The following is a 14,194-nucleotide window of genomic DNA, read 5'->3' on the forward strand; positions in this document are numbered from 1 at the left end:
ACCTTGATGTAAGAGTGAAGCTCCTCTTCCTCTTCGAAGACCTCCACGTCCAGGAAGAGCTTCAGCCGATGGTCTACCGCCTCGTAGTCCTCCGAGAGCAGATCCAACTCATCTGCAGACGACAGCAAATGGCTGGGATTAACATAATAACCGGACAGTGATCGCGCCACAATGACGGTGTTTCACTGGGCTTTCATTGAATCAGTTTGGTCTTTTTCCTCAGTGTCGTGGTCCAGAACTTCTTGAATTCGACCGGTAAATGTTATAGCGACAGCCCTTTTTGTTCAGGGATTTTAAGCGTGGACAAAAGGTATTTTACTCCTCAAAATGCAGGATAATAAGAGCTGCTTGTGTTACACGTACAAATTCCCTTATTTTTAAGGGATTTCATCTAGTTTGCGATCAGGTTTTATTCAGTTTCTGATTAAGGAGCTCATGTGTTAAGATGTTATTGGGGGGCCTTTTTATTTTAAATATATATATATATACACATGTCCTGATTTGTGGAACTAGAGCACATAAATCATTCGACAGTTTTTCACAGTTTTAACCTTTTTTCTCCCATCAGTTTTTACACATTTGAGGTCGTTGGTCCAGCTGCAAAACAAATCCACCTACGGGTAGAGACAAAGTAACCCGGCCCGACACGCAGACCGTCGTCTTCCCGCAACACCTCTGAGCGAGACCTTTCGAGTGAGAGCGGCACCCTGGTATTGTCAGAAACGCGTGCATGCCCACATTTGACTGGTCAGACGTATGGAAAATGGTGGAATTGTCCTTTAAAAACACGAAGCCTAAAACCCAGTGCCATCTTCAACACATGGTCTGAACAGCTCTAATGAATAAGTTGCCTTTTTGGCTCCTTTATTCATTCCCTCAAATGATATCTTCCATTAATAGTTTTAAACCATAGTTTCCTGGCAGCAGCGCTTGAATATTTCTTGGCTTTTGCGAGACCATTGCCAGATTTTTACTGCAGCAGTCCGCAGCATCAGCCAAACAGCCCTCAAGCGGAGAGGCATTTGAGAGCAATAAATCCACGACAGAACAGCAACAGAAGTTATTTGAACAGCGATGGGTGATGGTTTTTTTTCATTTTATTTTGGCCAATCGCAAAAAAAAAAAATGACAGGGCACGGCGTCTTTGATTTAAAGGTGGTGCAAACCGAGATCAGATCAAAACGAAAAGAAAAAAAAAAGAGAAGAAATTCGGAAAGATTTCCTTCTCAAAAAGGTTAAAGGTTAAAACGTGCTCTAACACGCGCACGAGAGCTTCTCGAGAGATGAATTACTTCAAGGGCGCTCGCTGTTGTACAGCAAACGTCTCCTCCGAGGGTTTGGAGGATGAGCACGAGTTGTCTCCAGAGCGAGTCTGTGGTTTCACGAGGGCAGATTATACGTTACGGGATATGCAGCTACAGCACTGCAAAAAAAAAAAGAAAAAAGAAGGAAGATAAAGAAAGCTATCATTAAAAGTCAGCCCTCCGTCTCTTAGGCTTTCACTCCTCTCCCATCACTGCCTGTAATGGCTCCAATCTGTCTTTTTGCACTCTCACCGCGCGGTTCGTCCAAAAATGGCAGGCAGATGTGGGCGAGTGAGGCGCTGTCACAGACATGAGGAGGGAGACTGAAAGGAGCTCAGCGCAAACACACACACACAAAAAAAATATATATCCGTGAGAATCAAATACTTCCCATCCCCGCTCGCTTTCAATTAAGGCCTAAATCCATCTTTCGGAGAGGCAGCGCAGCTGACGTAAACAGTTTACACCACATGCCACATCTGATGTGTAGAATCTGAATCAGAAGTAATGAAATACCACTTATATTTTTCACTGCCGCTCGGGCTTTTCTTCCAATAAAACAGCCCCTGCCAACCATGACAGCGGAAGAAGCGTGCGGCCGACGCGATTCCTCTGTTAATCAAAACCAGTACCCGCTTCACTTGTCCGTCTGTCGGCTCCATCTTCCAAAATGTGAGCAGCCCGCCGCAGCTGTAACAGTTTTATTTGGATGTTATCCTGTAAAAGTCACGTCAAGACAACTTTACATGCCCCGATATTACAAATCGCAGCATTTATTTTTCTTTTTTGGCGCCCTCTTTCAATAGATCTTCAATTTAGGAATTGCTTGAGTGGTCTTGACACATCTATTGCTTTGCTTCTACTGCTGTCTTGAGGGGGCTTTGAAGCCTTAAATGAACCGCTTCGCAGCGATATTTCTTTTTCTAGAGAGCGAAAAACAGCCGGAGGGGGTAGTGACGGAGTTTCCTCTAAAGAAAACTGGGCAGAATGAATCCGCTGCACGGGTGTGAGGTAGATCGACGATCAAATTCTGGATACCGAACTCACCTTTAGGCGTGGCTCGCCCTGTTGGTGGGGCTTCAGGTGGTGTGGCACCAGTAGTGGTGTAGTGGTAGCTTCCTGCTAGGTCCTCTTTGCTTTGGCACGCTAGGTTGTAGGAGAGGCCGCCGGTGTCATCCAGACCGTCTCCGATAAAGAAGGAGCTGCCTTGGGCGGTGATGAATATGGGATCCCCCGTCGTGGTGGCAGCATCCAGGACAGGACTACTCCCGATACTGGCATCGGTGCAATCATCCTGTTGAAAGGAAAACATGAAACTGAGCGGAATCTGCTTGGATGTTTGTCGGTTAGGTTGGACGCCGAAACAGAGGGTCAACGAAGCGATCGGAGAGACCTTGTTGGCGCTGCAAGTGGTCTGGTTTACATCAAGCTGGTCGTCCTCGCTGTCGGGCCTCGATGAACGATAAATCGGCGTGCTGCTGCGGGCAGCCGCCGGGTCAATCACCTGAACCACATGATCACTCCCGCACTCCGGACAAAGGCGTCCTATAAAAAGAAAGAAGAAACAAATGAGAGTTAGAAATTCCTCTTCCATCATCCTGTTTTAACTTCGTGACATCGCCATGAACTGCAGTTGGATAATGCCTTCCTTAACAAGCAGCCGTTTTGCACTCCATTTCTACACTGTTTTGGATCCCTTATATTTCCCCATTTCATAATATGAGAAGAAAAAAAATTAAATTGCCGAACCTATTACAAGATCACACTTGTCAATTTAGGAATAATGAGTTATGGGGCATCAAATACCCCTAACAGAACTTTTGTGCATTCATTTCATATGAGGAAACTTTTTTCCTCCTCGTTGCATCGTCAGAAAAAAAAAAAAAAAAAAAACATAGCCTGAGGGCAAAACAAACGTCTAAGTACAGACACGTGCTCACGAAATGGGCATTTGTTGCCTCAAATTTCAGAGCACGACTAAGCTTACTAATAAAGGATCGGGCTTTCAAGACATTCCAAAAACATCTGTTGAACAAAGCCCCGCATGCTGCCCCGTGCGTGCCCGAGCAGGTCTTAATGCGAGGTTTGGTCGGATCACAGGGAGTTGGCTGCCGAGGCGGAGGCTGTTTTCTTGTCTTGTGCTGATTAGAGATGGGAGCTCAGTGGAAAATGGGCAGGGGGGGGGGGGACGCGTGTCCCGGGACGCTTCACTCAAGTGAGTTTTTCTTTTGTGTAACTGGGTAGTCTTGTGCGTGCCACCAATGGGAGCAAGATAGAGCTTTGACGTCAAATGAACTTTCCTCTCGCAGTGCGCGACCTCGTCTTGGCTCTTATCTTCGGATTTAACCGCACAAAGCCTGCTGACACTGGTTTAAAAGGGAGTGCGAGCTCGAGAATAAAAGCTCAATTTATTTTGCGCTTACGTGTAGGCGGTGATTTATTAGAGAGAGCATGTGACTGAAGGCCGTTACGTGTGGCCACTTTCACATCTAAAAACACCACCAGGTTCCTTTAAAAGCCTAATGCTGGATGCAGCTTTATCTGCTAAATGAGAATAGATTAAAGGGCTTTCCAAATAAAAAAGCTCGTCATTTCAGGTCTCCCTTAAGTTTCTCAGCTGATCAAAACATGCTGACTCAGCTAAAAAACATCATTGTGTAACAATCCCCCCCCCAAACACTTGCTGTGTGCTGACTTTCAGTTGACGCTCTCACCTTTGTCATCACAATCTGCCTCCATCAGCTCCTCCCCGCCAAATTCTTCCACAGCCCCTCTCCTCCTCGCGTTCCCCCCGACTTTCTCGCCGCCAGCCTCTCCCTGAGGCGTGAACTCCGACCCGCAGCGAAGGCACTGCAGGCGAACGCAGCCAGGGCCCAACACCGAGTCGCGGCGTCGGTTCTCCTCCGCCACGTGGGACAGTATGTCGATGAGATCCTAGAAAGACAACAGATTTAATCTTTTTTTTTTTTTTTTTTTTTTTTTAAAATATGGTCATCAGTCATAGAGGAAAAGTAGGACTCCAAGCAAATCAGAGTTCAGACACGTCTGTTTCAAACATATCAAACATATCTGCGGCAGAAACAAAACGATCAGAAGCTGGATTCCTCTGTTGCTTTAAGATGTCGCTTGGCACCGACTTCAAGTCGCGCAACGCCCGGAGGCTAAAAAAAAAAAACATTAACGAGCTAGGAAACGCGGTACCGACTGCACAGCAACAAGGCGATGTAAGAAAAGAAAACAAAAGCGGGTCTGAACAGAAGGCAGCATGACCAGACGCGTAACGGCACGGCAAAGAATTCAGGTGGGTTTTTCTCTTTGTGCGTCATCGTTTGTGCTTTGCAGGTCAAGCATAACCCGCATGTGGGCGAGCACTTGACGAGCTTCTTGATCGTGAGGCTAAATTATGTATCCTTCCTTGCCAGCTGGCACGAAGCGCATGTGTGTGTGTGAGAATATGAAATCATTTCTTTTGCCAGCTAACCTTTGCTGCCTGCTGTGGGTCATCATCCAGGAGGACGTAGCATCTCCTCCGTTTCGCCTTGCTGATGTAGTCGAAATGAAGCTCCACCGCCGGAAACGGCACTTCTGCGTCCTGAAAGAGAGTCATCGTCATTTTCTCCGACGAGTGAAAATCTGTCATGAACCAAGCTGTTTTCACATAAAAACCTCTGAGTGCTTCTGTTTTTTTTTCTTTAGAACTACCAACAAAGATATTAGAATGGTCCGACCCACTCTTTTATTGACTGAAATTAATGCTTGGTCCCTTACTGCCAAAAGCTTAAAGAGAAGAGGGTTTTCGCTACTCAGTTTTAGCTCACATTTGACTCTGCCTCATCTCCTGGAACTTGAGATATCGGCCTTTGTTTCCCAGTGAATTATAAAGCCAACCCGGGGTTTAGAATTCCCAAACATTGAGTAGCATTTTCCAACAATTTGTTGGGGTCAACAGCAACGCCAGACAGGGATTTAAACAGGGGTTTGGCTAAGTCAAGGCTGGGTTTCGTCCTCTTACCCCTCGGGTCCATGTGGCCTCTGTGGTCTCCACCCGCGCCAGGCTGTTCAGCTCAAGACGGCATCTCTCCTGGCCACGCTGCACGTCCACCTCCAGCACAAGGTCCTGCTTGATGCGCAAGAACACCTCCCTTGTCTTCTTGCTCCTCCCATTACCTTTGTCGTCTTCCTCCTCTTTGTCGGATAGCACTCCGACAAGCAGGGGGTGACACAGGTCCACTAGCGTGAAAAAGAAGAAATAAAAGGGGATCGGAACAGCTGTCGTTTTGACCTCCTGATACCAAAGTCCATCACTATCATCTCATAAATCTAAACCCTACCCTACCCTACCTCCGAGATCGTCCTCTTCATCTTGATTGGCGTCTCCACTCGCTGCTCGAGCAGACCTCTGAGAATCGGGGCTCGACTGAGGTGAGCTTGCTCCTCCCTGTCCCACGTCTAGGACGTCCACCATGCTGCCCTCCAGGGTGGACTCTGTGGGTTGACTGCTGTGACTGGGCCACTGTAAGGTGGACTCGGTTTCTAGGTACTGCTCCACGTCGGCCGTCTCCGCCTTGGGTTCTGAGGAGAGAAGTGGCGGTGGGAGTGCCTCCAGGACTTCAACAGAAGGCGGTGGAGATGCCTGAAGCCCAGGATCGGTGGGTGGACATGTGGTGGAGGCGCCGACGCCGTTGTATATTCTTTGAGAGTGAGAGGCCGGCTGGTTTGCACTGACAGCGGTGGTGATGGTAAGGGGTGATCCTCCGTCTAGATGGTGTTGGTATCTAAGCCAATCTTCCCCCAGTTGATCCCTGAAGCTGGACATGCGTTCGATCTCCTGCTGGTGGGGAAGAGGAATGGCTGTGTGGAGAAATAACACATCAGTGTCGTTCCAACGGAACAATTTGCTTAAAAATTAACCTATAAGAGGAGATAGTAGCCTTGATGTTACAGTGACAAACCCTGTGTGGAGGACAAGGCTCTGGGCTCATAATCCGTATCGCTGGGCTCGGATATGCTGGCCCTCCGCACTTTCACCTTGCTCTGAAACACAACAAGGACGGACAGTCCTATCAGCCATTCAGTCTGTCACTGTTTCCAGGTGCAACGAAAAGCATATCGTGCGCACTAAACAACACAGGAATCAAACAAAAATAGAAAAAGTTTTTAAAAAACAGGAAAAAAATAGATCGAACCCTTGATTTCCTCTTGCGTAAGCGTGAGACCGCCACTTCCCCGACGGACAGGCTGTCGCTCAGCTCCCCTGCTCCACTGGACACTTCCTGATTACTAACAACCGGAGGAAGAGTCTGTTCCGGGACAATACGCTGGCCTAATTTTGGCAGGACCTGTGGAGGAAAGCAGTCTTAAACTGATGCTGTTTACCAGAAAAGTACTAGAAAAACCTATCATCTCTAGCATATATCATCTCTGTTTATGCACAGCGTGGGTTGAACTGATAGAACCCCCAAATTTGATCTTCAGAAGCAAATCCAAAGAAGAAAGATATAGTCGGAAGATTGCCAGAGCCTGCTGGAGCGAAGTGCGTCACCTAGTGTCAGTTAAAACTAGGTTTGAGGTCAGAGCAGTCTGAAGCACACATCCAAAAGACAAAAGGAATGTTTGGAAAGAAAAAGATGGACTATTCTAAACTGCCCAGGGGTGAGTCCTGACCTAAATCACTTGAAAAACAGTTGGGAGAGCTGAAATGTGGCATTTGCAAGAGGGGCTCTCGCCAAACCCGAGCAACCATAGAAATGGAAGAGCAGCGGTAATTTCGATTTGACCACATTTCTATTTTACTTCACTTGAATTAATTTGATCGTTTTCTTGAGTTGCGTCACATGGAGCGTCGTGTTAAGGACTCTTCATTCATCCGTTTTCACGGTGTGAGCAGAGACTCCTCCGGCTCTTACAGAGTTTCGCCCGTTTATCATTTAAAATCCGTTGATTTGGCTTCGTTTCTTAAGATATTCTGAAAGCTCTACTTGAATCTCAGGAGTGTCAAAAGATGACACGTAGGTGCGATCGATCTTTCTCGAACGCAACTAAACGTTGCACACTTGCACCAAATTTACCATAAAAAGCACCGATTGACTTACCGATAACTCAGAGGAGGACAGCGGGGCACCATCGAGCCTTAACTGGCAAAAAAACAAGAAAAAAAAAAGGAATCACTTGGGATGTGTGGGGGGGGGGGGGGGGGGGGGGGGGGGGGGGGGCCTGACATGATCATGATATTCGTAAAGAAAGTCAACTAAAGGCTGCTGAAGATGTTTTGAACGCCATAAATCCATGCATCTACGATGCAGACGGCCTTCCTGGCCTGGGAAATGCAATGGCCTCTAGTTCAAATATCTGCCTCTATCGTCACTTTTGGAGTGTATTCACTTACTCTTTGGCTGGCAGCCTTTGGGGAGAGATGCCTGACAGTGCAGGCGCGGTGGGACCTCTGAAAGTAGAGCGGGTTTCCCTCCAGGTTCAACTACAACGACACATTACATTTCACACTGTGAGGATATCATGTGACAGGAATACGGCGCTGAACAATAAATGTGTGGATGCACACTGCATATGTGTGCCCTTACTGTGTTGAGGCAGTGCAACATGGAGAGAGGAGCCAGCTGGGAGTGCTCCAACAGGAGATTGTAGGCCAGGTCTAAATGCTGGAGCGAAGACAACTGCTCCACACCTATTTAACCAGAGGTGCCAACAATGCAGGGAAATACGTACTTTAGGCACAAGATGAAGATTCAAACAAACTTCCAGCTCAAATATCTCCGTCGATCCTTCTGACAGACATAATAAACAGGCAGGTGAGGCCTTTATCTGATATTTCACGGTAGGATTTTAAACGATAGCCAAGGCAAGCCGAAGAACTTCCAAAACACTGAGAGGGGATCTGGCTGCATGTTCCCATTTTGGTTTTGGTTTTTATAAGCTCAGCCCTCCATCGGCTTTGTGATTTCACTGGCCGAGTCCACTGCGTGATCCGTCCCGAGACTGTGAGTCTGTGTTTTAGAAACTAGATAAGAGACCGTTGCCAGCCTACTTTCTTACCGTTAATGGTTTCCAGCTCGTTGTTCCTGAGGATGAGCGTGAGGAGCTTGGCTCTGGCACTCTGGCCAAGCGTTGGCGCCCTCTGCAGGCAGTTGTAGCCCAAGTTCAAGTGCTCCAGCTCACACAAGGGCTGAGAGAGAAAAAGCAATGTGAACGCACAACAGGAGTCGAAAAAGAATCGATTCGAATTACACACACAACCCACCTTCAGAAATTCAGCACACTCCTGAATCTTGTTATGGCTCAGATCCAAAGACTTCAGGACATTCAGTAAACTCTACGGAAAAGAAAGAGTGGAAGAGATTGCGATCAGACGAAGGCGAAGTCGGCTAACGAGTAAATAAAGCTGCACGGGAGTGTGTGTTCGTCTCACTAGTGACTGGTCAAGGCAGACAATAGAGTTGTAGCTAAAATTCAGGGTGTGAAGCTCCAGCCAAGGCAGAGCAGAGCTCAGGTCTCCTCCACACAGAGAAAGCAGCTCCTAAAAAGCAAAAGCATACCCACGATTGACTCAGAACAAGATATCGCGCACATGCACTTTCTGTCTCTTGCTTACTGACAAACCTGCACGTACCTCCAGGGAGCTGAGGCTCTTCGAGCAAGTAAAAACCTCCAGCTGGGAATAGACTCCTCTGAGTCCCTCCAGGAGGTGCGGATGGATTCTTTTCAGCTGGTAAGGAACAAACAAGCAAACAAACTCGGTTCTTATCTAGAGCTTTAGAGAAAGATGGAAACGAATGCAGAGAAAGTGCTTGTGTTACCTCCAAACACTTCAGAGACTTGAAAGGGAAGATTTTCACCACAGACTGTAGTCTCACTCCGGGTGGGTTGATGAGCTGCATTCAAACATTGGGATGCAAATGAAAAAAAGGTCAGAAATCACAGCTGCAGCTGCTAAGTGTAACCTGGGTTCAGACAGTTGTATTTGGACGATGACCCAGTTTTTACGCTTAACAATTATAAAAAAAACTGTTGTATATACTGTTGTATATATACATAAAAGACTGTTGTGGTCTAATTCTTCATCGTTTTGTTATCTCTTAACCTTTCTTCTATTTGCATTCGGAAGCTGAGTGAAACGGGCTACACAAACCAAAAAAATATATTTTTATATCTGAGAAAGACGAATCATTCCTATTCCTTGAGAATAAGAAATTAGGTAGAAATCGGTATTAATTCCAGCGGTTCTGAAACAGCATTCCTGGAGCGGATGAAAGTGAGATGAACCCGGGATGGCGGGAAGAAAAACATTTGGCGGAGGTTTGGAACAGCTCTCAATCTGAGGCGCGCACCTTCATCTCTAAAAACACGCGAAGCCTGGGTGATGGCTTCGTACGGCACCGAGTTAAATGGTGTTTTCACTGGTGATGTGACAGGAAAACAGAAGCAGCTGGAGACGTTCTTAATTCTGCACACACGCCGTCTGCTCAGTTTCAGCTAAAGCTAACTTAAATGGACGCGACTTCGTGGCATAGATGCACACGTGCTGCAATAGCAACCCCGGGGACTGGGGTGAATAAAAGAGGTGAAATATGCAGAAAAAATATGCTGCAGAGATATTCTTAATCCTGCTTACGTGTTGGTATAACTTTAACTGACAAATATCTCTCAAGCCTGACTGCACGTTTGAAATAGATACCTAAAAACAAATGCCTCAGATTTAAAGGGGAACTCTGGTATTTTTAAACCTAAACCTTAGTTCCGGCATGAAATACGTTCATCTACTCACCGCGAACAGTTTGGTGAAAGTCGGCGTCGTTCGTAAGATATTTAGATTCCTCGAGATCCATATAATGGAGTGAATGGGGCTTAGATGATGCAGCCTCTAAATAAGGCATTATCTGTCTTTATTTCACCAATACTTTAAGAAGAATGAATGAATGAACGCGTACTCATAGCTGCTGTGTTGTTGTTAAGGGGGCTTATAGGGGGCTTTCTACACACTCGTCTACTGGGATGACGTCATCGACGCCTGCCGCTGCAGCACAGCTCATTTACTCTGGTAAGGACGTCCATCGTACTCAAAGTTGTCGTCCACGTCGTCAAAATCTGGTAAATATCCTGCCATGTTGCACAAATCTATCAGTAGCAAACTACGTGTGAAGTTAGCCGATTGTCACAGAGCACGGAGTAAATAAGCTGTGCTGCAGCAGCGCGCGTCGATGACGTCATCCCAGTAGACGAGTGTGTAGAAAGCCCTCTATAAGCCCCCCAATAGCCGCAAATAACAACAACACAGCAGCTATGAACTAACAGTGCAATAGTATGCCGTTAATTAATTAATTCGTCTTAAAGAATTGGTGAAATAAAGACAGATAATGCCTTATTTAGAGGCTGCATCGTCTATGCCCCCGTTCACTCCGTTATATGGATCTCAAGGAATCTAAATATCTTCCGAAGGACGCCGACTTTCACCAAACTGTTCTCGGTGAGTAGATGAACGTATTTCATGGCAGAAATAAGGTCTAGGTTTAAAAATACCGGAGTTCCACTTTAAGTTGAGACACAACCGAGAACTCAGGACAGACAGTGACTGGGGATCCTGGCCCCATGACACCTTCTCATGTGATGGAACTACTGATCCCTTTCAGGGGGGGGTTGATAAGCTCACTTTGAGGGAGATGGTCTTTTGCAAGATGTCGAACAGGAACTGCAGCTGCAGCAGGGAGGCGGTGTCGGCTGGGTGGGAAGGCAGCGCCAGGAACCCATGCTGCTGGCTCCTGGACAGCAGGTACTGCTCAAAGAGCCTGGTGAGCTGCTGCAAGCTGGCGGCCGGCAAGGTCAGCGTGCTGCTACCGTCGAGCACCATGTCGCCTGGAGAGAAGAGAGACACGTCGATTCATTTTGAACACACGGCAAGCCGCAAGTTGGTAAGCTTGCTGTAAATTCAAAGGGGAGTGAAAAGAACAGCTGGAGGGCAGATGGTTTGGGTGGATGAGGGGAGGAAGAAAAAAAAAAAAAAGAAGCAATAAGTTCATCAAATCTCCACTGCAAGTTTCCTCTGGAATACCTCTGGAATTGTCTGATCACACAATTCTTCTGTTCTCTGATCACAATCCTGTTTTATTTAATAGAAACGGACTGTACTTGCGTAGCGCTTTTCTAGTCTAACTGACCACTCAAAGGGCTTCCAACACTACAACTCTCTGAGTGTCGGAGCCTTCCATCCTGGATATTGCTGACAGCCTCGTCTCTGGTGTCGTTCCTGTGGCTTTTAAACATGTCGTTGTGCAATCACTGATCAAGAAATCCAGCCTTCACCCCTCAGTTTTGTCAACATAAAGTCCATCAACTAAACTCCTGTTCCTTTCAAAGATTTGGGGGGAATATTGTTTTTATAGCAATTAAATGCTTTTTTAGAGAGGAATGGATTTAAAACACAACAGAGAACCGAAACATCCCTCTTAAAGGATTTTTAATGACATTCTTTAAGCAAATGACTCGAGTAACAAAGTTTTTCTGTTGGTTTGGGTGATTTTCATGCCTCTTCGGTGCCTTTCTACTGTGGGGTGCCACAAGGTTCAATACTTGAGCCCCCATTTGTTCTTTTTACCTCCTTCTTTTGGGCTCTATTTTGAGGAAACATGGGATACATTTCCACTGCTATGCAGAACACTGCCAAATTTATATCGATTTAAAGCATAATAGCCGTCACTCAATCCAACCACTGTCAGAAGGCCTCAACGACATCAAAGTGTGGGTGCCATTTAACTTTGTAAGTTTTAATGAAAAGAAAACAGAAGTTATTTTGATTGGTCCAACCAAAATGGTCCAAACCCTTCTTAACCTATGGTTTTCTGAAGACCTACAGTATATATATATATATATAAAAAAGCACTGTTAAAAATCTGGGAGTGATCATGGACCATGACTTTAAATTCAACACAGTTGTACGGAACACTTTCTCTCAATTTAGCCAGACAGCAAAGCTAAAGCCTGTTCTAACACGGCAAGACTTTGAAAAGGTGATCCGCGTTTTTATTGCGACTCGTCCAGACTACTGCAGTAGGCCTTCACGTTGGAGTCAGCGAGTCTGCTCTTTCACGCCAGTTGCTCGTCCTTTCAACCGGAGCGCACAGACGCAAGCCCTATTTCTCCAATTCCGTCTGCTCTTCATCGGCTCCCTTTAGGTTGTAGATTTGGTTTTACATTTTCTGGTCTCGCTCCTACCCCTCTGACCTGCTTCAGCAATATGTTCCCTCTCCGTCTCCAAGGTCCGGTGATCACCAGGGATCATCATTGCACCGGGGCGTTCGGGCTTTTGCAGTCAGTTTCCTTTAGATGTTAGACAGGCTCAGTCTCTCCTTGTTTTTAGGGTACGGTTAGGGTTTTGCTTTTACCATCATGGGAGTTTTTTTTTACTCTTATTTCAAGTTTTTCTTATTCTGTCATTTTATGTCTGCTTTTACACGACTTTTGTGTAGGTTTTATAATTTTTTTTATTGCACAGCACATTGGTGGATCAACTCAGTTGTTTTGAATATGCTTCACAAATAAAATTGGATGGGATTGGACTGGAAAAGTTAGCATTGGCTCTCACAGCTTGCATATGTGGAAGTGGTGCATATATTAATTCTAGAAAACTGAAGATTTTGTTTTAGTGCAGATCTCAAAAAAAAAAAAGAAAAGATTTTAGAGCTTTTTGAACTTTGAAGTATTGGCTTTGTTTTATAAAAGGAATCCACCACATGAACTATAAGTTTTTACATCAGTTGGCAAGGAATTAACTGTACTTGTACAATGATCAACCACAAGAATGGAACCAGATACCTAATTTCGAGAAGGTAATCCTCATTCTGAAAAAAGAGCTCTGCCCAGTCAGGGTTGATACGACGCATTGATACAAGATGGTTTGATGTTAAGGCTGATGAATGGAAGTGAATGTATTAACCCAAATAATAAAGCCGGATGCTGAAAAGCTACCTTTTCGTCAGCTAAACTGGAAGTGCAATTTGTGTGTCTCACTGTTAACGTACCATTGTTGCGAAGCAGCGTAGCCAAGCTGTGCACAAGTGAGGACTGGCCAGTGTGAGATACAGCCATCCTGTAACAGTTCAAATAAGGAATACAATGTCAGGGCGACTATTCGAAGACATGACATGCAATGCTGTTGTATAACAGCATCTAAAAACAGAGACGCCTCAGACCTGAAGTGCATTAGCATTGTTAACTTGTTGTATTTGACAGTTAAGTAGCATCATAACAAGTCTCTATTAATACATTTCTTTTTTTTTCGGTAACTGCAAATGCTACCAGTGCCCGACGTTAGCTAACATTAGCATTCAAAATCCTGAACATCTCCTATTGTAGCTAGCACCAGTTCGGCTAACATGTACTTCCGGATGCTAAGCTAAACAGCTTACCCGTGCAGTGACAGCCCGAAAATGAAGAGCAAACATCAAGGTCTTGATTAGATAGGCGAGTGCTGAAGCATGTTCATTTGCGTGCACGAAGAAAAGCGACGTTTCAGTGGTCAGTATAAATCGGTTTCATTGCACAGTGCTCGGTGATGTTGACATTTTTTTCTGTCACATGACAAGCAATGGGTTACAGCCCCTACGGTGGCCCTGATATACCAAAAAAACAATGCCACTCAGAGGTTAATTACGCTTTATTCGAAAGGCACTAAAAGACACTATAACTAACAAGTAATTTATTCCGTCTTTCCTCGTCTCATTCCAGAAAACATATATATCCCTAATAATTTCAACAAAACTGAAACATACCCAACACAACTCTGTGCTTCTGCAAGCGACCACTGGATGGCGCACTCTAGCAAGGAGCCCTGATTCAACTTAATGCAAAACTAAAGTTCGAAATTCAGTCACTGTATATACGGC

The 14,194-nt window shown here is 45.6% G+C and overlaps 1 protein-coding gene across 2 annotated transcripts in view; it reads right to left on the bottom strand.

The window, feature by feature from the left end:
• Window positions 1-13,894, bottom strand: part of stk11ip (serine/threonine kinase 11 interacting protein) — a 29,865-nt gene extending 15,971 nt beyond the window's left edge. For both annotated transcript variants that reach the window (XR_011912364.1, XM_072379347.1), the window contains exons 1-20: window positions 13,718-13,894; window positions 13,331-13,398; window positions 10,966-11,168; window positions 9,116-9,190; window positions 8,929-9,024; window positions 8,728-8,835; window positions 8,560-8,631; window positions 8,355-8,484; window positions 7,883-7,986; window positions 7,690-7,779; window positions 7,397-7,438; window positions 6,491-6,643; window positions 6,257-6,338; window positions 5,646-6,155; window positions 5,317-5,534; window positions 4,786-4,896; window positions 4,019-4,238; window positions 2,698-2,849; window positions 2,352-2,598; window positions 3-112 (exon numbers count right to left, since the gene is read on the bottom strand). Coding sequence is in view for 1 of the 2 variants with exons in the window: in XM_072379347.1 (XP_072235448.1) it covers window positions 3-112; window positions 2,352-2,598; window positions 2,698-2,849; window positions 4,019-4,238; window positions 4,786-4,896; window positions 5,317-5,534; window positions 5,646-6,155; window positions 6,257-6,338; window positions 6,491-6,643; window positions 7,397-7,438; window positions 7,690-7,779; window positions 7,883-7,986; window positions 8,355-8,484; window positions 8,560-8,631; window positions 8,728-8,835; window positions 8,929-9,024; window positions 9,116-9,190; window positions 10,966-11,168; window positions 13,331-13,397 (2,790 nt within the window). In the remaining variant the exon portion in view is untranslated. The remainder of the gene's footprint in view (window positions 1-2; window positions 113-2,351; window positions 2,599-2,697; window positions 2,850-4,018; window positions 4,239-4,785; window positions 4,897-5,316; window positions 5,535-5,645; window positions 6,156-6,256; window positions 6,339-6,490; window positions 6,644-7,396; window positions 7,439-7,689; window positions 7,780-7,882; window positions 7,987-8,354; window positions 8,485-8,559; window positions 8,632-8,727; window positions 8,836-8,928; window positions 9,025-9,115; window positions 9,191-10,965; window positions 11,169-13,330; window positions 13,399-13,717) is intronic.
• Between the last annotated feature and the right edge of the window lie 300 nt (window positions 13,895-14,194).

Source organism: Leuresthes tenuis, unplaced genomic scaffold (genome assembly GCF_036924035.1).
Source record: "Leuresthes tenuis unplaced genomic scaffold, fLeuTen1.0.hap1 SCAF_1, whole genome shotgun sequence".
NCBI lineage: Eukaryota > Metazoa > Chordata > Actinopteri > Atheriniformes > Atherinopsidae > Leuresthes > Leuresthes tenuis.